General features: G+C 35.1%; 3 protein-coding genes across 20 annotated transcripts in view; 1 reads left to right on the top strand and 2 right to left on the bottom strand.

Moving 5' to 3' along the window:
* Nucleotides 1-1,370, top strand: part of miox (myo-inositol oxygenase) — a 5,218-nt gene extending 3,848 nt beyond the window's left edge. The window contains exons 8-10 of the mRNA XM_016509281.1: nt 797-846; nt 923-1,035; nt 1,160-1,370. Coding sequence (XP_016364767.1) covers nt 797-846; nt 923-1,035; nt 1,160-1,268 — 272 coding nt within the window. The 3' untranslated portion in view covers nt 1,269-1,370. The remainder of the gene's footprint in view (nt 1-796; nt 847-922; nt 1,036-1,159) is intronic.
* Nucleotides 1,371-2,198: 828 nt separating this feature from the next.
* LOC107705770 (lipase maturation factor 2-like) lies at nt 2,199-12,943 on the bottom strand. Its single transcript, XM_016509223.1, has 14 exons — nt 12,904-12,943; nt 12,072-12,325; nt 11,178-11,206; nt 10,721-10,911; nt 9,643-9,821; nt 9,418-9,556; nt 8,907-9,041; nt 8,722-8,827; nt 8,541-8,637; nt 7,581-7,763; nt 6,090-6,258; nt 5,857-5,968; nt 5,503-5,611; nt 2,199-2,908 (listed from the first exon to the last, which is right to left on the bottom strand). The coding sequence occupies exons 1-14, from the start codon at nt 12,941-12,943 to the stop codon at nt 2,522-2,524; spliced, it is 2,130 nt and encodes a 709-aa protein (XP_016364709.1). The 3' UTR covers nt 2,199-2,521.
* Nucleotides 12,944-15,595: 2,652 nt separating this feature from the next.
* c2cd5 (C2 calcium dependent domain containing 5) overlaps nt 15,596-26,122 on the bottom strand; it is a 37,181-nt gene continuing 26,654 nt past the window's right edge. For 12 of the 18 annotated variants that reach the window (XM_016509271.1, XM_016509273.1, XM_016509275.1 and 9 more), the window contains 8 exons: nt 25,969-26,058; nt 25,691-25,778; nt 25,516-25,602; nt 23,823-23,858; nt 19,886-19,987; nt 18,214-18,407; nt 16,662-16,808; nt 15,596-16,573 (listed from right to left, as the gene is read on the bottom strand). In XM_016509271.1, coding sequence (XP_016364757.1) covers nt 16,448-16,573; nt 16,662-16,808; nt 18,214-18,407; nt 19,886-19,987; nt 23,823-23,858; nt 25,516-25,602; nt 25,691-25,778; nt 25,969-26,058 — 870 coding nt within the window. In that variant the 3' untranslated portion in view covers nt 15,596-16,447. Of the gene's footprint in view, nt 16,574-16,661; nt 16,809-18,213; nt 18,408-19,885; nt 19,988-20,317; nt 20,354-23,517; nt 23,738-23,822; nt 23,859-25,515; nt 25,603-25,690; nt 25,779-25,968; nt 26,059-26,122 lie in introns of those variants that run through there. The other 6 variants (XM_016509261.1, XM_016509260.1, XM_016509262.1 and 3 more) reach the window with 6 other exon arrangements.

The raw sequence follows: 26,122 nt of genomic DNA, 5'->3' as shown, positions 1-26,122 counted from the left end.
CGTCACGCGCCGGATGTTGTGAACGCGCTCAGGACAGTTGGATATTGCGGTGGATCAGAGGTAAAAAACGATATAAATACTGTTCAGTTTCTTGCACAGACCGATCGTTTCGTGTCTTAAGACCGCAATGTATCGTCACGAGCCGCAGGGTTTAATTTGGTTTTGTCTGTGTATGTTTTTTTTTACTCTCAAAGCCGTGGAGCCCATTGACTGCCATTATATGACTGACAGACTGCAACGGTTTGAGTTAAAAATCTTTGTTTGTGTTCTACTGAAGAAACAAAATCACTTACATCTTGGATGCCCTGGGGGTAAGCAGATAAACATCAAATTTTCATTCTTGGGTGAACTATCCCTTTAATTTCAAATAAATGCTGTTATTTTGAGCTTTCTATTCATCAAAGAATCCTGAAAAATGTATTATGGTTTCCACAAAAATATTAAGCAGCAGTTTTCAAAATTTATAATAATAAGAAATGTTTCTTGACCAGCAAATCAGCATATTAGAATGATTTCTGAAGGATCATGTGACACTGAAGACTGGAGTAATGATGCTGAAAATTCAGCTTTGATCACAGGAATAAATTACATGTTAAAATATATTAGAACAGAAAACAGTTATTTTAAATGTTAATAATATTTCACAATACTTACTGTATTTTTGTTAAAATAAATGCAGCCTTGGTAAAAAATAAAAGACTTCTTTCGAAAATATTTCTTATTGACCTCAAACTTTTGAACAGTAGTGAATTTGCTGCTTAAGTGACAAATGAAAATTCTTCTTGCTCTATTCTAGAGTATCTATACCGGGTAATGAAGTTCAACAAATGCACCATCCCTGAGGAGGTAAACAAATCTCACAAACAATATGCTTTCATTTATGCTTTTAAAAGCCACTTTCCAACATTTTTTCTTCTGCCAGGGTCTTTACATGATCCGCTTCCACTCCTTCTACCCCTGGCACTCTAACGGAGACTACATGCACTTATGCAACGAGAAAGACCTGCAGATGCTGCCCTGGGTCAAAGAGTTTAAGTATGTCATGAGTTTCTCAATGAGAGCTCGTTTGTGTGTCCGTTGAATCTGCTGTGACCCACATATTGAAGGTCTGACCTCTCACTGATCAAAAACATGCGTCTGTTTGTCTTTCCTCTGACAGCAAGTTTGATTTGTACACCAAGAGCACTGAACTACCGGACGTGGGGAGTCTGAGGCCGTATTATCAGTCTCTCATTGATAAGTACTGCCCCGGGATACTGCGCTGGTGAACGTGTACTAGAATTAGACGAATCTGTCCTATTTCAAACATGAATGACACTTCAAATCATGTATAGTTATAGTTTTTGCTCTGTGGGCAATAAAAATGGGTGAAAAAAAAAAAATCAGCCAATTAGAAACCACCTGACATCTTGGCACTTTGGAATTTTTCTTCAGAAAATAAAATAAAATAAAATAATAAGAAAATAAAATCATAAAAGTGAAAAAGGTATGAATAAAATAAGTTTTAAATTTCTTGATATACAGTAAACTGGGATCAATTCAAATAGCTCTACTTTCCTACAATGTAAAACAAACAAAAAATGAATTATTATTAATATCGTATATATTCATTGTTAATACTATATTCGATTAAATCTAAAAGATAAAATGAATTTTACTTTAAATTGTTTCATAAAATGACAATTTCTTTGGAAATAATGGTGCTTGTGCCAGTGTGTATTTTTCTAGGTTTATTAAAAATATTACAAAACATTAAAGCCGAGTGTTTTTTGGTGCATCTTCACTTATATTAACACAATAAACATGCTATACTACAGTACATCACAGTGGTCAAATATGTTTTTACAATACAATACACAAATATCACAGACCATAACCAGTTACAGTCCAATAAACCATGTCATATAACACCACCCAAGTGGAAAACCATTTAAAATGTCATATTTTCTGGTACCTAGATTTCTCTGATACTCTTGGTATACTGTAAGGCACTGCACATACTGGGCTTCGTTCATAAAACAATGTGCTGTTTTTGGTATTTTGTTGCATTCGATTCAAAGTGTAATTTATGGAAGAATGGTTTTAAAAACATAAATTTCACTTCTGATTAATGAGGTCCAGTATGTGCATTTAGATGTACAGTTTTTTTACAGGTATTTTTAGGTCTCATGGTGGAAGACATCCTGTTTTTTTTTTAATATGGTACGTAGCAGTTAGTGCACACTGGGAAAAACAATAACCTACCTTGTTTTGCATTTACCTGTCAAAGCAGTTGAAGACCATACAACAAAATTCCTTGTTTTGCAATCGGGTTTAGTTGAGCTAAACTGGCGGGTAAATCCAGGACACTACTGGGAAACATGAATGCGTTGTGTCACTACACTGCCTACATCTCTCAAACCTGCCTGTGAAAATAGAGAAAAGTCAATGTTTTGACACAACGAGGGTGGAAGTGCTGGTGTTTGGGGGTAGATGTTATTACCCTGAGCTGAAATTAAAGTCCTCAGATGATCAAAAAACCTCACTTCCTTTTCCTGAGACAGTCCTCTTCCTCTTCAATTTCTCCTTCCTGTTCTTCTTCAGCCGTTGCATCTTCTTCCTGCTCTTTTCCATCTTCCTCTGCATCATCTTTTGCATCCTCCTCCTCATGTTTCTTCTCGTCCTCCTGCGCCACACTGGAGCGAGTCTGTCCTGCAGCCTGTTTATCATCTGCGTGTTTGTTCTGGAGCGATTCGTGCTGGTGCTGATGGGCACGTGATCGCAGAGAGTTGAGGAGACACACGGTCGCAGCCGAGCTGAAGAGAGTCCACAGCAGAAGCGGAGCTGGCATCTCACGGGCATGTTCACCTACATGATGCAATAACCGAGTCAGCCAAGCATTCGAGCTGCGCCTCAGAGGAGCCTTATCCTGATCGACAAAAAGAAAGAGATCTAGATGACATTTAAAACAAAAACAAGATGGTTAAATCTTTGTTAATCAACACATGACTGTTTGTGAGTGAGAAGGAGAGCAGAGCCAAAACATAAATACAGTATTTGAGGGTCAACTCTCTTGACTTCAGCTGATAGGAACATCAAAAACATCATAGCAATAGATAGTAATGACATTTTTTTTTTAAAACTTTGAAATGCTCTTCAAATAATTAAATAAATAAATATAGATCATCTAGTTTTAATTTCCTGATATAAAATATATCCAATTCATAGCAATTCACATCATCAACAACGAAAAACATTGTTTTTAATATCCAATACTTTATCTTGCGTATTTATGTATTCATTATTCATTCATTATCTTATGTATTCATATAAGGCTGCAAGATTAACTGAAAAAGAAATAAAAACTAAAATCACAATGTAATGATTTAATTCATTATTATAATATTTTTTTGAAATACTCATTTTTTTTACAGTGAAATATTACATTAGAAATATTCCTTTTTTTTAGTAATGTTTATATGATTATTATTATAAAAAATAATTAATAGCCATAGTGACATAAGCACAACATTTTGGCCAAATTGTGCAAAAATTGATATTTTTAAATCACAATTTTGGTTATTTTTTCCAAAATTGTGTAGCCCTATTTTCATATATAGACTAAAGATAAAATAAATTTTACTTTAAATTGTGAGGTACTAGACAATAACGCTCGTAAAATAGTTAAATCTTTGTAAATATCAACACTTATACCAGTGCAGGTTTACAAAAAAATATTACAAAGCATTAAATTGGCATGATTTTTGTGCAAACACAATATTTTAATGACAGTTTCATTTTGATTTGCCCTCATTATATCACCTCTCTATAAATAATACAAACACAGTGTCTCTTGATGTCACCTATTAAATATGTCTGTTTTTATCTATGCTTTGTGCAAGTTCAATGAAAATTATTCAAAAACCCTGTTTGTTGAATCAAACTATCCTGCAGATAACAGGGTGAACTTCAGGTCTGTTTGTTTTCCTGTGAGCTTATCGACATTCAACATGTGTCCCAATTTAATTACACTTCTACACTTTAATTACACTTGTTTCTTACCTTCAAACCATGTTGAACCAGCATCTGTTCAAGGTAAGAGTCACCAAGGTGCACCATGGGATAGAACTCTTCCACGTACACCCGTCTCCACCATCGCTGGGGATATAACCTAAACACACACAAACACATCCAATATTCTGGAGCGATTCGTGCTGGTGATGACGTGCACGTGATCGCAGAGAGTTGAGGAGACACACGGTCGCAGCCGAGCTGAAGAGAGTCCACAGCAGAAGCGGAGCTGGCATCTCACGGGCATGTTCACCTACATGATGCAATAACCGAGTCAGCCAAGCATTCGAGCTGCGCCTCAGAGGAGCCTTATCCTGATCGACAAAAAGAAAGAGATCTAGATGACATTTAAAACAAAAACAAGATGGTTAAATCTTTGTTAATCAACACATGACTGTTTGTGAGTGAGAAGGAGAGCAGAGCCAAAACATAAATACAGTATTTGAGGGTCAACTCTCTTGACTTCAGCTGATAGGAACATCAAAAACATCATAGCAATAGATAGTAATGACATTTTTTTTTTAAAACTTTGAAATGCTCTTCAAATAATTAAATAAATAAATAAATATAGATCATCTAGTTTTAATTTCCTGATATAAAATATATCCAATTCATAGCAATTCACATCATCAACAACGAAAAACATTGTTTTTAATATCCAATACTTTATCTTGCGTATTTATGTATTCATTATTCATTCATTATCTTATGTATTCATATAAGGCTGCAAGATTAACTGAAAAAGAAATTAAAACTAAAATCACAATGTAATGATTTAATTCATTATTATAATATTTTTTTGAAATACTCATTTTTTTTACAGTGAAATATTACATTAGAAATATTCCTTTTTTTTAGTAATGTTTATATGATTATTATTATAAAAAATAATTAATAGCCATAGTGACATAAGCACAACATTTTGGCCAAATTGTGCAAAAATTGATATTTTTAAATCACAATTTTGGTTATTTTTTCCAAAATTGTGTAGCCCTATTTTCATATATAGACTAAAGATAAAATAAATTTTACTTTAAATTGTGAGGTACTAGACAATAACGCTCGTAAAATAGTTAAATCTTTGTAAATATCAACACTTATACCAGTGCAGGTTTACAAAAAAATATTACAAAGCATTAAATTGGCATGATTTTTGTGCAAACACAATATTTTAATGACAGTTTCATTTTGATTTGCCCTCATTATATCACCTCTCTATAAATAATACAAACACAGTGTCTCTTGATGTCACCTATTAAATATGTCTGTTTTTATCTATGCTTTGTGCAAGTTCAATGAAAATTATTCAAAAACCCTGTTTGTTGAATCAAACTATCCTGCAGATAACAGGGTGAACTTCAGGTCTGTTTGTTTTCCTGTGAGCTTATCGACATTCAACATGTGTCCCAATTTAATTACACTTTCACTTTTGACAGCAGACTTGTTTCTTACCTTCAAACCATGTTGAACCAGCATCTGTTCAAGGTAAGAGTCACCAAGGTGCACCATGGGATAGAACTCTTCCACGTACACCCGTCTCCACCATCGCTGGGGATATAACCTAAACACACACAAACACATCCAATATGACCAAGTCATAAAGACAGAAAATGCAACCAATGAGGCTAAACAATCTTAACTTTAAAAAAATATTACTTGAATTAAAATAAATGTTAATTGAATAAAGAAATATGTATCAAAAACATTTCTCCTTTGAGAGAAGTTGAAATGCTAAAATAATTAAAAGTAAATACATTAAAACTTAAAATAAAAATAAATAAAATAAAATAATAGGTGTGCACTCACCCGTCCTCTTTGGGCTCGCTGAACCAGTATTTGTAGCGGTGAGCTCGGAGGTACGCAGGAGGCTGTTTGCTGAACGGATACTGAGACTCATCTGTCTGAATGAGTCTGATCACTGCTCAACACACACATGGAATATTTTCACAGTATAGTATAAAACACTGCATCTTGTTCAGACCGATGCACTGGATGCATTTAAATCTCATGCATGCAGAAGCGAACACACGTCGTCTCACCGTCTCGTTTGCCCTGCAGGAGTCTGTGTAGGAGGCTGCTGAACCAGGGGCTCTGTGTGTGCGGCCCAAGAGCAGCAAACCACATCTGCCAGTCCAGCCTGGGCTGGTGCGGAGCCACCACAGGGGGCGCTGTGCTCATGTTCCCTGGCTTATACATGAACTCGATCTCCTGCAAAAATATAAAAACACCAAACACTTACTGACCACAATCATATTTGTGACCCTGGACGTAAGGGTCATAAGGGTCAATTTTTCGAAATTGAGATTTATACATCACATGAAAGCTGAATAAATAAGCTTTCCGTTGATGTATGGTTTGTTAGGACAGGAAAATATTTGGCCGAGATACAACTATTTGAAAATCTGGAATCTGAGGGTGCAAACAAATCTAAATATTGAGACAACTGCCTTTAAAGTTGTCCAAATGAAGTCCTTAGCAATGCATATTACTAATAAAAATAAAAACATTGTACGTTAGGCCTATTAATTGTAATTCTTTCATTTCCACGGTTATTCAAACAACGAATAAAAATTATATAGAGAAAGCAAGCAAAGAACACAACGGAGCTTTTTGAAACTCAGAATCAGTTAAACCATTGCGTCGCAAAATGATTCACTGTTTCAAAGCGCTCCAATCGAAATGATTCACTGTTTCGAAGCACATCAATCGGCTCGCGTATCACGAATCATTTGATTCAGATCGGGACTTCAAAGCATGTATCGCAAATCATTTGATTTAGATCGGGACGTCGGAGCGGGTTCGCGAGATGTTTTTATCCCCACCAGGGATAAAAGTAATTCAGCAGAGGCAGGGATGCATAGACCAGAGTGGGGGAAACCCCCCCCATCCCTCCCGGCAAATCGCACACCCTACTTAATATCCTAATGATTTTTGGCATAAAAGAAAAATCTATACTTTTGACCCATACAATGTATTGTTGGCTATTGCTACAAACATACCCGTGTTACTTATGACTGGTTTTGTGCTCCAGGGTCACATATATTTAGATTTACATCAGAAATGTTTACATGGTCTAATTTCAGTCAATCCGTATTAATCCAATCTGATTTTAGATTCTGAAAGTTCTTCAATCCTACTGAGCCATCAGTTAAATTACTAACAGATAATTTGTGTGCATGTAAATGTAGCTAGTTTTAATTTAACCAACTGAATGATTAACTTCACCTTGACATGTTGAAGCTGGTGCATGTAGATACATTCTTTTGAAAAATTCTGAATAGTTAATATTTTTGCAACTTTGGGGCTCCTTGCTGCAGAGAATCTACATACTTCACCTTTAAGATCCTGGTAAGATGATATTTCATTGATTTAATGTTTAAACCTACAACTCTTAAGTTGCTAGCCAGTATTTCAGACCTTTTTGGCTTTTTTGGACATGATTTCATATTCTTCATGAAGTCTCTCCTTTACATACAATTAAATGATGTAATTCAGACAATATGCTCTTCTTCAAATACTTGTAAACTGACCGTCCATGTGTTGCGATCCATACTGCCCTCGATGACCACTTCTGGACGGCCTCCGACGCCGGTCATCCTCCGGAACAATCCGTATGAGTTGACCAGCTGGTAACGATCAGTCAGCTCAAACACTGTCCGGACGCCAGGCCAGAGGTTACGGTGTGCATCATACTCAAAGTAGGTGTAGGGAACCTGCACACACACTTCATTATTAGAGTCATGATTTTTAAATAACTTAAAGGGACAGCGCATTCAAAAAAATAAGAATTCTGTGCACTACACTACAACTACTACACTACTACTTCATAGTGTACACTACAAGTACACAATGAAGTTATCCTGTATATTGAACATGTGGAAGCATGAATGAAATTCTGATAAATAAAAATGCAGAGGGCAAGATTTTTGGTAATAAATTTTATTCAATTCCTCATAAAAGCTACTGTATGGTTTGAGAAGACTTGAAATATGGAGACTTGATAGATGTACGGACTACTTTTATAGTCCATTTTTGACTTTTGTCACCATCTACTTTTCTGAAAAACTACAAATTATTAATTATTAATTCTGCTATTTAACTCATCAGACAGGTTTGGAACTGCATGCAGGTGACAAAAAGCATACTTTTTTTTTATTTTGGGGTGAAATATGCCTGTAACTAAAATAAACATTAAGCAAAATATAATAAAATACATGTACACTTATTTTATTAATGAGGTTTGTTGAAATACTAAAAAGTAATAAATAGAGCAATTCCAAGAGGGTCCTTGCACCATTGGTGCTCGGGCCCTAAAAAAAAAAAAATTTGAAACTAAATAAACAAAAATACTAATAAAAACAACTAAAAACATAAAATGACTAAAACTTTAATTAAAACAGAAAACATTATAAAGCTAATTCAAAATATTAATAAATGCTGTACAAGTATATTAATGATACTAAAACAGCACAGACAGGAAGTTTACTGACCAGACTGATGGCAAACATGGAGACTGTAGCCGCAGCCATAACTGCCCACTGGATTGTGCTCCAGAGACGCCACAACACTCCTCTCACACACGCACACCTGCAACAGAAACATCTGTTCTACCAGGATGCCATCTAATGGACATACTGAGCCAATAAATCATACATAATCCACATCACTCACTTAAACATGGAGGAAATGATCTCCCATGTGAGAGACAGCACGCCAGTCCAGATACTGGGCACTGTGACCGTCTTCAGAAAGCCGTTGAACTCAAAATATGTAAATGCTGAGGAACAGGAACACAAAGAGAGATAAATCATTCTGAACAAGAACTGAACTCAATCAGATATTGTCAGGAACTTCACCTGTTTTGGAGGAGACGCTTTTGTTTTCCCAGTCCACCTGCAGGTCAAAGTATTTGATGGTCCAGTAGCCAAGCAGAGCGTATGTGCCGATCTCTAACATCACAGCCAGTCCAGACAACAGAGTCTGCAATGATGCTGGAAAATAACAATAAAATAAGGAGTCGTGGCTTTTTTTCACATCTTGACCTAACAGGGCACAACATACATTTCCATCTTCATGTAGTATTTGAAATTATAGTACTGTATTGTTTCTTGAGCAGCAAATCAGCATATTAAAATGATTTCTGAAGGACACTGAAGACTGGAGAAATGATTCTGAAAATTCAGCTTTGTATCACAGGAATAAATTACATTTTAAAGTATATTCAAATAGAAAACAGTTATTTTCAAATGTAATAATATTTCACAATATTACTGTTTTTACCATATTTTTGAACAAATTAATGCAGCCTTGGTGAGCATAAGAGACTTCTTTTAAAAACATCTTAGTGTAACGTAAGTGTGTCCATACTGCTCTCGGTCTTTGGCGTGGGTCTTCGGAGCCAGAAGTCCACATGTTGGTCATCCAGCAGCGACAGGCACAGGGTGATGGTGAGAATATTAAAGAAGTTATAATTCCCAGACAGGATGATCAACACCTGAAGCAGGACCTGTAAACCACCAAGACATCACACTGATGCACAAACTCATGGGAGCGCCTCAATTTCTGATCAACCACACACACACACTCGCTCACCTGCATGTAGAAGGCGGCGAGTCTGTGTCTTCGTATGGGGCTGAAGAACATGAAGGGAACGGCGATCTCGATAACAAACGTTCCCACCACACTGAGCTTCTGGAGCCACACCGGCAGCTGATGAGCAAACCAGGCCAGCGGGGTCGGTATACACTGGGTCTCATAGTGATAGGTCAAAGCTGACGAGACAATAACAGAATATAGGTGAGCGGACATGAATAATTTGATGTGTATTTTTTATTTTCAGACACAATAAAATCAATACATAGGCATAGTGGCAACACTTTCAAAACTTCCATCGGATTTAGTACTTAAACTAAAATATTTCTTAGCTCAAACAACAAGGTCATGGGTTCGAATAACAGGGGAAGATGGTTGCTTTGGATAAAAGCGTCTACCAAATGCATAAATGTAAATGTAAAATAAGTAAATATACACATTCTCCTGAAATTAAATAAATACAAACAAAATTAAAAGAATAAATAAATAGGTAAGTAAAGTTCACTTTAAATTCCAGAGTAGAGACATCAGTTACCTAAACATTTAGGATTACAAATAAGTCTTATAATTAAAATACTATTTAATTATGAAAATTAAGGTGGAAAGGAAACTATAAAATAAATGTAATTAATCTTCAAAAAAAATTATATATTAAAAAGAATCTAACTAGAGACATCCTTTCAAATAACTATAAACATTAATAATAATAATAATAAAATAGAGACTTTTATAAAAGATTATTTATAAAAGATTAAAAGATTATGAAAGTCTTGACTAAACTGCATGTTTAATTGAGCAAGTTTTGGGGGGTGAAATATATTTTTTAATCTACTGTTATGCAAAAAACAATTTAATTCTTGGCAGTTCAATAAAACAATGACTTAACAAACCATAGATTTTGCTTCCAGTTCATTTGTCACACAAGAAATCAACTCCAGAGCACTGCCTTTTGGGACACTGTATGTTACACTGTGCTCACATACTGTAAAAACAGTAGTTTTAAATACATGCTGAACCAGGAGCAAATCCAGAACACGTGGAAACAGATATATTCTTCAAATCTCAGCTGATTCCTCACCGGTCAGGCCCCACCAGGTGGGACAGCGGCTGGTCAGTTTGACGACACCCGACACAAACATCAGCCGAAACAACAGCCAGCGCGCCAGCCAGAAAGTCACGCTGTCATGGAGACGCACCTTTGAAGACCAGGGCATTTTCATGGGAGCGATGAGAATGGCCAAGAAGCCCGTCTCCAGCAAGAGGTTATCCCTGAGATCAAGATGTTTGACACATTCTAACTCTGGCTTCTGATGTGCTGAAGTCATTTCACATTAACACAGACGTGAGACTACTGTAAATAATACTCAGAGTATCTCTCAAGATCAAGATTGTTTTGTTGCTACGGTTGGAAAGCAGTTAAACAAAGCCATAGACAGTTATATAACAGACATAATTTGGGGAATAAGAACACTTGTGAATCAATAAAACATCTGGTGGTGCACCAGCAACACACTGACAGAAAATCTAATACTCATCACTGAAAGTATAAGAAGACTTGGCCAACCTACAGAAACAAGAAGCATTACATTTCAGTACCTTCCGCATTAACTTCTAAAATCACATTTTTTCCCTTGATAAGTAGTATTCGTGATACCTACTGGTCAGCAAATATGTTTTTTTAGGTAATGGTCAACAGCAGGTTGAATATATAGCAAATATAATATAATACAACAGAGTTAAAGAAAGCAAATGAGACAAAATTACTTTTTTTTGCACATTTTTATATATATAATTTAGCATTATATTACTAAATTAGATGCTATATTATATAATATCTTATAAATGATACAAAACAGTTTAAAGAAAAATATCTATTGTAATGTAAAAAAAAAAATATATATATATAATTACATTTTACATACAGTGCAGTTTAAAGATAGCAAATGAGACTAAATTATTTAAAATAAATCTAAAAATAAATTTAAAAAATAATATATTATGCAAATACAAACTTATGTATTATTAAATATATTTTCAAAATGTATGCAATTCAAAACTATGTACATACATATGATGTGTGTATGTATACATATACATGTACATTTCTGTTGGCAAAATATCATATAATGTCACAATATCAAGTGTAAAAAAAAAAAAATAAGAAGGCCAGCAATAGGGCCTAATTAATTGGCCAGTGTTTGGTCATTATTTTGATTATCAGCATCAGCCAATAACCTGGTACAAGGAGTTTCCAGATACTAATTTATGTTTAATCTTTTTTTCTGCCAGAAGTTTTTTGGGGAATTTTTTTGTTTTTGCTGTCAGCCATAGGCCACCTGTTCTCTTTACATGACACAAGCCAGTGAAAACCGCATCCGCATACTGGTCTACCACTAGTGGTGTCAGTACTGTGTGAACTGCGTCTGTACCTGGTAGAGGAACAGATAGAGTATCCAGAGCACCAGGAAGACTCTGCAGTCTCTGAGCACCGGCAGAGCCAGAGTCAATAAACTGAGCAGAGCTCCGGTCAGACTCAGCAGCTCCATGCACTGCTGCGTGTCCAAACCCAGACGAGGACCGAACCACAGCAGCATGGGAGAATCCTTCAGCTGCTCCACAACACTCTTCCCAGACACCCGCAGCTGCCACCGCGCCGGCAGCACACCCTCGTTCCCATACAGACCTAAAGACAGACAGAGATCACATGGTCAATGCCACAAAATAAGTTTTGAATTGTGACCTAAAAATGGTGCAGAATCTGTAGGGCTGCCCCCTAATAGTCGACTAATTGTTAGTCGACCAGAAGAGGCTCGGTCGACCAAAATTTTATTAGTCACTTTAGTCGCAGAAAAGAAAAAAAAAATCCACGGGTGAAGTCATGCAATCCGTGACTAACAGATCGTTAATGGCTAGTCATTGGTAATACAGTACATCGACGGGCAGGACATCCAAACGCTCGACTATCATTCATCGACCTCTCAAATATGGCTTATCATCTGAAATATGTAAGTATTAGCAACTTTACATGGCCGCTCAATCTAATGTTAACCTAGAGAAATGTCCGCTATTCAAGTGTCTGTGTGGAAGCTGAACAGCAGCTCGCTCACTGCAGGACAGATGGAGGTGCCGGTCCGCTCACTTGCTCTTAAAATAATCCCTCATTTTTGCAGGGGCGGTACTAGACCATAGTAACTGGGGGGGGCCAGACAGGGGCCACTTGCGCTTTTAGGGGGCACAATTTTAAATTTCATCTTAACCTACATTTTTCGTCCATGTCATTTTTCACCATGTCATGACTCATGTATCACTGCAATCTCTAGAAGTAATCTATAACAATTTCAACTAAAATTAATGTTTCATCATGTTTCATATTATTTGACAAATAATTCTGTATTGTAGTGTCAGGGGCATCATGCACTTATTATTTTTGAGGGGGCACAGGTGAAGGGGAGGGGCTATCATGCTGGTCATTTGACACACAGCAGCCACAATACCACTGTATAACTGATATAGCCTTATGTCCCTACTGAAGAAAAAAAACAATAAAACCATCACAGAAAATGTTAATGGTTTCCACTACAAATACCATTACAAACTTTACAAACCATCAACGTTTAACCATTAAAATTTTTTTTTCTGTAGTGTGTTTTGGGACATATTCCATTAGGATTTATTGGTTTTAACAAGCCACCAATAGAAGGCAACCAATTACCAGTAAAGACCAACAGGGTCCATTACAGTTTCCAGTAACACCAATACAAGTCCCATTATAACCAGTAAAACCATTGCAAATTTTGTAATGTGTCTATTGTTTTTTTCAGCAGGGATTAATAAATTTTTTTTTTATTCGAAATACCCCCCAAATATATAATGAAATATCTTGATTCTCAAGTAAGTAAATGCATTTTACACCTTTATAGATTGTTAGTTGATCTATAATTCACGACAAACTGCGCATTTCAACCAAAATTGTTTGGTGTGATATGATGCAGCCTCCTTACCGTTTTTCCCTGACACATTCATAATTATTTCTTCTGCCGGTGCGCTGTGGCAAGCTTTATGCGTGTGCTTGAGCATTTATTAGGCTATGTATGCCATTAAAGGCTCATTATGACCAGGGGCGGTTCTAGACCACAGTAACTGGGGGGGCCAGACAGGGGCCACTTGTGCTTTTAGGGGGCACAATTTTAAAATTCATCTTAAACTACTTTAAGTAGCCTATTATTCATTCAGTCATTTTTCACCATGTCATGTATCACTACAATCTCTAGAAGTAATCTATAACCATTTCAAATAAAATGAATGGTTCATCATTGTTCTTTTTTTTTGACACATAATTTTGTATTGTAGTGTCAGGGGCATCATGCACTTATTATTTTTGAGGGGGCACAGGTGAAGGGGAGGGGCTATCATGCTGGTCATTTGACACACAGCAGCCACAATACCACTGTATAACTGATATAGCCTTATGTCCCTACTGAAGAAAAAAAACAATAAAACCATCACAGAAAATGTTAATGGTTTCCACTACAAATACCATTACAAACTTTACAAACCATCAACGTTTAACCATTAAAATTTTTTTTTCTGTAGTGTGTTTTGGGACATATTCCATTAGGATTTATTGGTTTTAACAAGCCACCAATAGAAGGCAACCAATTACCAGTAAAGACCAACAGGGTCCATTACAGTTTCCAGTAACACCAATACAAGTCCCATTATAACCAGTAAAACCATTGCAAATTTTGTAATGTGTCTATTGTTTTTTTCAGCAGGGATTAATAAATTTTTTTTTTATTCGAAATACCCCCCAAATATATAATGAAATATCTTGATTCTCAAGTAAGTAAATGCATTTTACACCTTTATAGATTGTTAGTTGATCTATAATTCACGACAAACTGCGCATTTCAACCAAAATTGTTTGGTGTGATATGATGCAGCCTCCTTACCGTTTTTCCCTGACACATTCATAATTATTTCTTCTGCCGGTGCGCTGTGGCAAGCTTTATGCGTGTGCTTGAGCATTTATTAGGCTATGTATGCCATTAAAGGCTCATTATAATGATTTAAATGGTTTATTAATAAACATGCGATTAGTCGACTGATGCTTCAAATGAACGACTACTATTCGACCAGAAAAATCCTTAGTCGAGGGCAGCCCTAAGAATCTGAAATGAGATTTATTTTATGTCATAGTGTTACTTTAAGTTTTAGATTTTTCAGAATCCTTAAAACTTTATTTCCAGGTTTCAGGTCCCAGATTTTTTATGTGGTCTCAGACTTTTGGACGCCGCATGGTTCTGAATGATTACCATATTCATACACTATGAAATTTATGTGAAATTACATGAGAAAACATGACATATGCTATACATGCAATATTGGTGATATATGCTAGACAATGTACAGTGGTGGCCAAAATGATTACCTTGTGCAAACAAAAATTTCACTGGATTATTACAATTAATGAAAAATGAATGTTTGGAAATGTAAACTGTTATTTCCTACTGACACATTACAGCAAAAGATAGAAATAACTGACTTAAAACCATTTTTAACTGCTGAAAATACTAGTGTTCTAATCATTTTGGCCACCACTGTACATTATGAAATTTACATGAAAATACATGCGAAAACATGACATATGCTATACATGCAACATGAAAATACTATAATAAATGTGTGCATATATGATTTCCGATATATGAAATGCATTTCCTCTTGAGTGAAAGTATGGCTGTAATATTCAGACTTCCCAGATTTTAATATAGCATCTTTGATTTTACAGTCTGTATGCTTCTGAACAGATCACGAAGCAAACATAACTGTTTCTTTTGGCCAAATTATTCCGCATTCATTGCAATTATAATATCTTAGATCAGAACAACGAGAAATTAAACCCATTATATGTTCATTAAAAAACGGAAGAATTTGACAAAGACTAAACACACCAGAGCAATAATAGTTTTATTCAATTATATCTTATTAATGTGCAATTTTGATTTGTCCGCAGGCAAACACATATACAAAATAATAGCATTAAAAGTCAGTCAACACATGAACAGAGCCGCCCACCTCATTGATCCAGACCCATCATCTGTACATTCAAGTGTCAGTCCATGGTGAACACAACTCTGCCCTAAAATATCTCTTTCTCGTAATGATTAACTGGCATTGCACATGCAAGAGAACCGGACCGGCCTTGCAGAAGTCCGACCCAAACATTATGATTAAAAAAAAGCATACATCGTGGCACATGAAAGCAAACAAATGTTTCCAGCATTTGACATGATTTTAAAGAGATCGGTAGGACATGACAGGAAGTGTCTTATTTAAAACCAGTATTTAAAATCCTGAACTGGATGTCCATGTGAGTGCATCAGTAGTTTATTCCTTTATTTAAATACAAAACATGGCCATTTAAAGAGTCGTTGACACATTTACACACTCTTTACGAACACAAAGACGAATTTTATAGACCTTTTGAATTTGGTAGCTGCCTCCGCCACATTTGGACAAAATGGAATGTGAACAACAATGGCCAACACATAGAAACATGACAGATGACCTTTCTGAAAGGCTTCTGACGGAGGGGATTTTAAAACATTATTCTGAAATAAAACAAAATATTGGCCATTTAATGGGTCTAAAATATGACACTTTGGAGAACTAACCAATAAGGTCTAGATTTTCGCTTCTTTTTGGAGATTTGGTTGGTAGATTTAGCGTGACACTGCTTTAAATGGCATGGTTCATGTTAAGACTCGTTTACTTGAGAGTTTGTCGGTGTGTGTATGCGAGTTCACGTTCCTTCCGCACCGTTGGAGGTGTGTGTGGTGGCTGACTGTGTCTGTACCGAAGTCGACTCGAGTTCAGATTCTCGGACGAACATGACAGCGTCCCCACTGACGTTGATTAGGCACTGCGCCTGTAAAGCACACAACATGAGCATAAATGCACAAACGTGATGGGTTGAGTGTGTATGAGTCTGTGTGTGTGACTGTGCATGTATTAACCTGGTTCTTGTTAGGGTTCTCCATGAACACACACTCCTTCATGCTGTAGGAGACGACAGCATTTCCTCCAAGAGCAGCGACGTGGGCACGAACCATCGCAAATACTTCAGCAATAAACGTATGCAGAAACCCACTCACACCTCCCTCCTAAAACATAAGAAAAAAATCATGCAATGTGACAATAATAATACTACCAAGAATATAAATGAATTACTACTTACTATGTTTAATTAATTTTAATAACATAATATTATTAAAAATCTTATTACAATAAAAGCAATAATATTTGGCACTATTAATATTTTTTTATTATTCATAATAACAACAACAATACAATTTACCATAATAAATAATATTATTACCAATATTTTCATCAATGTAAATAATTGTAATTAATTGTAATTTTTTTTAAATATTACAATAAAAGCAATAATATTTGGCACTATTAATATTTTTTTATTATTCATAATAACAACAATACAATTTACCATAATAAATAATATTATTACCAATATTTTCATCAATGTAAATAATTGTAATTAATTTTATTTTTTTTAAAATATTACAATAAAAGCAATAATATTTGGCACTATTAATATTTTTTATTATTCATAATAACAACAACACAATTTACCATAATAAATAATATTACCACCAATATTTTCATCAATGTAAATAATTGTAATTCATTTAAAAATGTTTAATATTATTACAATACTTCATATAAACAAGTCATTATATTATATTAATAATAATTTATTTGAATTGCATAAAACTTAAAATTTTATTCAAATATATATTTTTTGTATTAATTCATATTATTACAATAAAAGCAATAATATTTGGCACTATTAATATTTTTTATTATTCATAATAACAACACAATTAGCCATAATAAATAATATTGTTACCAATATTTTCATCAATGTAAATAATTGTAATTATTTAAAAATGTTTAATATTATTACAATAAAAGCAATAATATTTGGCACTATTCATATTTTTATTATTCATAATAACAACAACACAATTTACCATAATAAATAATATTATTATAAATATTTTCATCAATGTAAATAATTGTAATTAATTGAAAAATGTTTAATATTATTACAATACTTTATATAAACAAGTCATTATATTATATTATTAATAATAATTTATTTTAATAGCATAAAATGTTTAATATTATTCAAATATTTGTTATTTGCATTAATTAAAGAACATTTTAATAACACAAATATTATTTAATATTAAATTAATAACAATAATTAGTCATTTTAGTATTAATAATTGTAAAAAAATTTAATTAAATATTAATAAATAAATATTTATTTAATAGCATTAATATAAAAATATTCAAAATTAAGAATATTTATTATTGTTATTGCTATTAATATTATATTGTTATATTATTTTCAATTGCATTAATATTATAAAAATACTTAACATTAATTTTATTCTTATTAATAATAATAATTATACTAATAATAACAAGCAAATGTCTTAATGTACGTGACCTGAATGAGTCTAAAAACAGTGAGACTGCTACCTCTCTGAGTGAGGTGGTCTCTCTAATGAAGAACATGTTGATGATGCCAAGGTATTTGATGATCTTTGCTCCAGGAATGAAAGAGAGCGGGGTCATTTTGACGACTGCCACAGAACTGCCCGAGTAGGAACGGTTTGACCGAAGAGAACGAGAGCGACCTTCAGGCAACGGGCTGGCCTTCTCCATAGATGATGCTGTTGAGAGTAAGAGAGAGAGAGAGGGAAAGAGAGAAAGAGAAGAGAGAAAAGAAAGAGGGGGGTGGAATATACCAGACATGGCCTTCAGAGGGCGCTGTACAAGACCAACGGATGTGACGAGACAAACATAGTGTGACCGAGGAAAAAGGACGTGTGCATTTGTGATCAAAGCAAAGCAAAGCAATGGCACTGCACCATGCAAATAAACAGCATGCAAATACAGAGACAGAGGAGGAGAGAAAGAATGAATGTACGCATGTTCAGTCTGCCTTGATAAATCAGAGGATGATGAGCTTTGAAGAGGGAGGACACTTTTTCCATCAAGAGTGTGAAAGAGCTCAATCTCAAAGCTGTAATACATCATACATGACGCTGCATCACAACTGTTACACAGAGCGCTAATGCGCATGCAGCTCCCAAACATCGCTCAAACTATCTGTCAGTGGACTGAATTAGGGCTGGGCGATATTAATGTGATTATTTTGTTGACGGCATACAATAAAGCAACACAGTGAATACTGCAATGATTTCAGTGGCTGTTGAGTTGATATTTCAGCATCTACATAAATATTGAGATATATTATGAAAAAGAGATTTTTTTTTTTTTTAGCTATAACGCCCAACCCTGAACTGTACAACCTGTGCAGCCATACTTAAGATGCATTAACGCATCATATGTTACTCTGCATGGGACAATGACAGAGTTGGTCTGTGCTTTATTCATACTCATCACATCAGCAAGATCAATTATGAAATCACTGAGGCACAACTGAAAGAGTGACAGTCTTCATCTTGGTTCCTCACTAGGACTCAACCTTCACACTATGTTAATCATGTTTGATTGGATCGGCGTATGGCAGCAAGACTTGTCCACTTTTGGATGCAGGACATGGGAGTATGTGTGTGTAAGGATGCGTGAAGAAGTATAGACTGTAGTCAGAGTAGATGCCATTTTAAATTTGATACATTTGATTTTTAATGAATACGAGGCTGTGAGGGTTAGAAGATAATGTCATACTGCTGTGTACAGAGGACTTTAAAACAATATTGAACACATTGAACCAGAGCCCCATTTTCGTTCACATTAAATAAAATATGTAAAAAAATCAATAATTCACCAAATAAAATTATTCACCAAAAAATGTTAACTTTTGGAACACCAAAATGAAAACATACTCCTAAACCATTTTACTTCCATACTGTTTTACATACAAAACACAAAAAATTATATTAATTAAAATATATATTTTTTGTGTTTTGTATGCGTTATGTATTATTTTAGTGGAATTTGGAATAATGTGCACCTATGAAATTAACGTAATAAGACCAAGAAAATGTAAAAATTTTTTATTAAGGGCCCATTTTGATTTCATCTTAAAGTTAAAGATCCTTTTAAGTATGCAGACTACTCCAACTAGGGTCTATGTGATTGTGCATGTCTGTGTATGTAAGCGAGTTTGCGTGTGTGCTCCTACTTGTTTTAACCGATCCGCGTCTTATGGTGTGAGCTTTCAGTTTAAGCTGCTCTATCCAGGAGCTGCATCTGTCTGCAAAGGAACTGTAATCAACTGAGGAGGCTGGACACACACACACACACACACATATATATATATATATATATATAGACCGACATTCAGAAACAAACACAGATAGACACAAACACGCACATAGAAATATGCGGTCACAAATCCCGCAGACAAGTACATACACACAACGACACAACAGAGGGACAAAGAGAAGAGGAAACAAGACACAGAAAGAAAGAAAGAAAAAAAGGGGTAAAATGGATGATGCTAGTGTGTGTGCTGCAGCACTTCAAACTGTCACACACAAAAGGAGCAGAAATCAAAAGGGGAAAAAAACACCCTGCTGCCTCCAGAACTCTTAGCAACAGATCAGGTACTGACCTCTGGCTGATGGATGGCTGCCAACCTCTGATAGACCTGAGACACACAAAGGAAACCAATGCAGTGTTAAAGGGATGACACTAAAGAAAACCTCACGTCCGTAGACACGGTGTAACATTGGTTTTGCTTTGTTTCACAGAACTAATCGTGGCCTGGGTGTGGGGACACGCGCACACACATATTGTGATATACTCTCATGATCTGTTAAAATAGTCTATTTATTTTGATATTGTCCTTAAAATCTCCAGAGAGAGAGAGAGAGAGAGAGAGAGGTAGAGAGAAAGAGAAGAGAGAAAAGAAAGATACCAGACATGGCCTTCAGAGGGCGCTGTACAAGACCAACGGATGTGACGAGACAAACATAGTGTGACCGAGGAAAAAGGACGTGTGCATTTGTGATCAAAGCAAAGCAAAGCAATGGCACTGCACCATGCAAATAAACAGCATGCAAATACAGAGACAGAGGAGGAGAGAAAGAATGAATGCACGCATGTTCAGTCGGCCTTGACAAATCAGAGGATGATGAGCTTTGAGGAGGGAGGACACTTTTTCCATAAAGAGTGTGAAAGCTTGAAATCTCAAAGCTGTAAAACATCATTCATGACGCTGCATCACAATTATTACACAGAGCACTAATGCGCATGCAGCTTCCAAACATTGCTCTAACTATCTGTCAGTAGACTCAATTAGGGCTGGGCGATATATACAGTTTTACTGTGATTATTTTGTTGACGCATACAATAAAGCAACATAGTGAATACTGCAATGATTTTATGAAAGCAATATCATGATTTGAACATTAGAATCAGTTCTGTTACATTCATTTACATGAAACATGAATTAGTTCAAGCCCTTTTCGAAGAACTGATTTAAAATTTAAAAAATTGATTTAAAAACATTTAGAAGTCTCCATTCGTCATTTTTCATGTTTCAGTAAAAACAATATGTACACAAATACTGCTGTTTATTCCTACGTGTTATCAGGGTTTCCACACGTTCTGAGCAATGAACGTCCATCATTTTTCAATAACAAACTAAAGTTGTTCAACTAAAGCCATTAATAGTATTTTATAAACATCACTCACAAAAAGTAAATTTTACAATGGAGCATAACATAATATAACAACATAATTTAGGACAAATTTAGAAATAACCATGACTACATAATGACTGTTTATATTAAATTATTTAACATTTTAATTATAAAAATGTTAATATTAAAAATATAGCGATCATAACTTAGTCATTTGTATTACTACTAATAAAATGTTAATAATAACAATAGCATAACTGGACAAATTTTGAATTTTTCATGACTATCATGACGATTTTTTTTATTAAATGATATAAATATTCATATTTAATAATAACAACAATAATTTTTAATAATGTTTTATTACTATTAATTCATTTAAAAAATATTAGTATTATTTAATATTTAAATCATTCAAATTTCTGTGACTTTTCCAGACCAGGAAATCACGCTTTTGGAGTTTCCAATTTCCAGGTTTTCCAGAGATGCAAGAATGCTGTTATAATGGTTCATAGAAATTAAAATTATTTAACAAGTTTCTTAATCATTTTTGTGCTCATTTAGTGAAAAACTGTGTGGAAAACATGACTTGACTGTTTTTTTACTAAATGTGTCATTTCAGAGCATTTACATAAATATTGAGATATAAATTATGAAAAAGAGATATTTTTTTAAGCTATAACGCCCAACCCTGGACTATACAATCTGCACAGCTATACTTATGATGCCTCAATGCATCATATGCGACTCTGCATGGGCCCATGACAGAGTTGGTCTGTGCTTTGTTCATACTCATTACATCAGCAAGCTCAAACATTGAAATCACTGAGGCACCACTGAAAGAATGACAGTCTTCATCTTGGCTCCTCACTAGGACTGAACCTCAACTTTCACACTCTGTCAATCAAGATTGATCGGATCGGCATATGGCAGCAAGACTCATCCACTTTTTGATGCAGGACATTTGAGTATGTGTGTATAAGGATGCATGTAGAAGTATAGACTGTAGTCAGAGTAGATGTCATTTTAAATTTGACATTTGATTTTTAATAAATACAAGGCTGTGAGGGTTAGAGGATAATATGTCATACTGCAATGTACCTTGGTCTTCATTAAGCAGGCAAAAATTGTAAAAACATAAAATTTAAAACATGGTTTATGAAAGTTTCCTGTGACCTAGGACTTATTTAACACATTGAACTTCAAACCCCCCAGAGCCCCATTTACTTCCATATTGTGATTATCAAAATAAGCTTATTTACATAAATTACATACATAAAAAATTATATATACATTTACATACATACATATGTGACCCTGGACCACAAAACCAGTCATAAGCTGGTTTTGACTGGTTCATCTAAGCTGAATAAATAAGCTTTCCATTGATGTATGGTTTGTTAGGATAGGACAATATTTGGCCGAGATACAACTATTTGAAAATCTGGAATCTGAGGGTGCAAAAAAATCAAAATACTGAGAAAATCGCCTTAAAGTTGTCCAAATGAATGCATATTACTAATCAAAAATGAAGTTTTGATATATTTACAGTAGGAAATTTACAAAATATCTTTATGGAACATGATCTTTACTTAATGTCCTAATGATTTCTGGCATAAAAGAAAAATCAATCATTTTGACCCACACAATGTATTTTTGGCTATTGCTACAAATATACCCCAGCGACTTAAGACTGGTTTTGTGGTCCAGGGTCACATATGTGAGTATAGCAAGGTATTATTTTAGTGGAACATCAATTTGGAATAATGTGCACCGAAGACGCCCAAGCAAATGTTTATGAAAATTGTATTAAGGTAGTATGTTAAGTACCGGTATATTGGGCCCATTTTGATTACATCTTGAAGTTAAAGATCCTGTTAAATATGCAGTTTACTCTGACTAGGGTCTATGTGATTGTGTGTGTAAGCGAGTTTGCGTGTGTGCTCCTACTTGTTTTAACCGATCCGCGTCTTATGGTGTGAGCTTTCAGTTTAAGCTGCTCACACACACACGCACACACACACGCACACACACACGCACACACACACGCACACACACACGCACACACACACACACGCCCGCACACACACACACACGCACACACACACGCACACACACACGCACACACACACGCACACACACACGCACACACACACACACGCACACACACACGCATATATAGACAGACATTCAGAAACGAGCACAGATAGACACGAACACACACACAGAAATATGTGCACATGCGGTCACAAATCCCGCGGACAAGTACATACACACAACGACACAACAGAGGGACAAAGAGAAGAGGAAATAACACAAAAAGAAAGAAAAAAAAGAAAAAAGGGGTAAAATGGATGATGCTGGGGTGTGTGCTGCAGCACTTCAAACTGTCACACACAAAAGGAGCAGAAATTAAAACAAAAAAAACACCCTGCTGCCTCCAGAACTCTCAGCAACGGATCAGGTACTGACCTCTGGCCGACAGATGGCTGCCAACCTCTGATAGACCTGAGACACACACACACACACACAGGAAACCAATGCTGTGTTAAAGGGACACACCAAGGAAAACAGGATATTCCTTAATATTGTGAAAAGCCAGTGTGCAATCAGAACTCAATAATTTTTATGATAATTTTTCCTAAGATTTTAGTGGCCCCAGCAAAAAAAATAATAAATAAAAAATAAACAATCCATATACACACACGTATATTTTTGTTTAAAACTATTATTATTACTATTATATTAGCAGTTTATATGTGACAGAAAATTTTTTACAGTGGTAGCCAAAATATTTAGAACACTAGTATTTTCAGAAGCTAAAAATGGTTTTAAGTCAGTTATTTCTATTTTTTGCTGTAGTGTGTCAGTAGGAAATCCAAACATTCATTTAGCCATTAATTGTAATAATCCAGTGAGATTTTTTTTTTGCACAAGGACTCTGACAACAGCCAGATCTAATCTCATCATCATCCAGTCTGTCTGGAATAACATGAAGAAACAGAACAAACTGAGACCGAATAAATCCAGAAGAACTGTGGCAACGTCTCCAAGATGCTTCAAGAAACCTACCTGCAAAAATGCAGTAACATGAGGAATGCTGTCAAAAATAATGTCATAAATAGATTTTCTTTATCAGTTAATTCCTATTAACTAAATTAAATCAACATTTGGTGTGAGCATCCTTTGCGTTGAAAGCAGTCTGTGCCCTCGGTGTACTTGTGCATAGTTTTTCAGTAGTTTTGCAGGTAGGTTTCTTGAAGCATCTTGGAGACGTTGCCACAGTTCTTCTTAGCATTTTCACCAGTTAAAAATGGTTTTAAGTCAGTTATTTCTATCTTTTGCTGTAGTGTGTCAGTAGGAAATATCAGTTTACATTTCAAAACGTTCATTTTGCCATTAATTGTAATAATCCAGTGAGATTTTTTTTTTGCACAAGGACTCTGACAACAGCCAGATCTAATCTCATCATCATCCAGTCTGTCTGGAATAACATGAAGAAACAGAACAAACTGAGACCGAATAAATCCAGAAGAACTGTGGCAACGTCTCCAAGATGCTTCAAGAAACCTACCTGCAAAAATGCAGTAACATGAGGAATGCTGTCAAAAATAATGTCATAAATAGATTTTCTTTATCAGTTAATTCCTATTAACTAAATTAAATCAACATTTGGTGTGAGCATCCTTTGCGTTGAAAGCAGTCTGTGCCCTCGGTGTACTTGTGCATAGTTTTTCAGTAGTTTTGCAGGTAGGTTTCTTGAAGCATCTTGGAGACGTTGCCACAGTTCTTCTGGATTTATTCGGTCTCAGTTTGTTCCGTTTCTTCATGTTATTCCAGACAGACTGGATGATGAATGTTTATTTATTTTTATATTTTTTGTTGTCATTTTCATTTTAAAGTTTAGTAATTTTTGCCATTTTTTTATTTTTTTAATGTATTTCTTAATGTATTAAACTGAATGAAAATGAGAACTAGACAGAAAAAAAAAACAATTTCAGTTGGCATTTATTTTATTTCAATTAATGAAAATGTATTTTACGGCTTTGGTTTTAATGCACTATAATAATGCACCTAGCACTAATATAAAAGGAATATGGCAAACATTTGCAGAGCTATAAAGGACTGTATGTGAAGTTTAAAGTGAGGATTCACCAGGGTTTACCTTTGGGGGAGCTGAGAGGATTGGGAGCAGATGTTTCAGCATTGAGCTCCAGATTAAACTGAAGCTGCTCGTCATTTTCTGTTATGGCTGCAAGAGACAATCAACATTGAGGATTTGCTTTTCAAAAAAATGTCTTACATGAACATGCTATACATACAGTACAGCACATGCTTACCCTTTATCAGTGTCTTTTCCCCACTTTGTTTGCCATTCTCCAAAAGTTGCTCTTTGTCAAAGCTCATTGCCACAGCTGTCACCGCCACCTGCCAATTAAAAAACACAGACCAATCACGTGTGACAGAGGTAAAAGAACGGGAATGAATCTAAACAGGACAAACAGACCTTAATGCCTTCGCTCTTACTTACTTTTTTGTTGTTTAAAAGTAATAAGATCACAAACTGAATGTTTAATAACATATTTAACCATTAAGGAAATAAGGTCAGTGTTCTCACCTGAATGAGCTCATCTTCAGGTATGGCTACGGTGAAGTTCAAGTGACAAAGACAACAGGGGACCATCGACCGCAGTTTGAAGTACAAACTCTACAGAGTATACACATATATTCCAGCTAGAGCAGTGATATCCAAACACACTTAAATCATTTGG

Source organism: Sinocyclocheilus rhinocerous, unplaced genomic scaffold (assembly GCF_001515625.1).
Source record: "Sinocyclocheilus rhinocerous isolate Xijiao unplaced genomic scaffold, SAMN03320098_v1.1 scaffold834, whole genome shotgun sequence".
Lineage (NCBI taxonomy): Eukaryota > Metazoa > Chordata > Actinopteri > Cypriniformes > Cyprinidae > Sinocyclocheilus > Sinocyclocheilus rhinocerous.
This window is presented reverse-complemented; position numbering and strand designations above follow the sequence as displayed.

Bases quoted from the DNA above. Each gene is read 5' to 3' on its own strand.
- LOC107705770 (XM_016509223.1), bottom strand. From the start codon at position 12,943: ATGAGTCATGACATGGTGAAAAATGACATGGACGAAAAAT. The intron at 9,822-10,720 runs GTGAGGAATCAG...TTGTCTCGTCAG, and splicing joins CACCTGGTGGGGCCTGACCG to CTTTGACCTATCACTATGAG. The intron at 8,638-8,721 runs GTGAGTGATGTG...TTTCTGTTGCAG, and splicing joins ATCATTTCCTCCATGTTTAA to GTGTGCGTGTGTGAGAGGAG.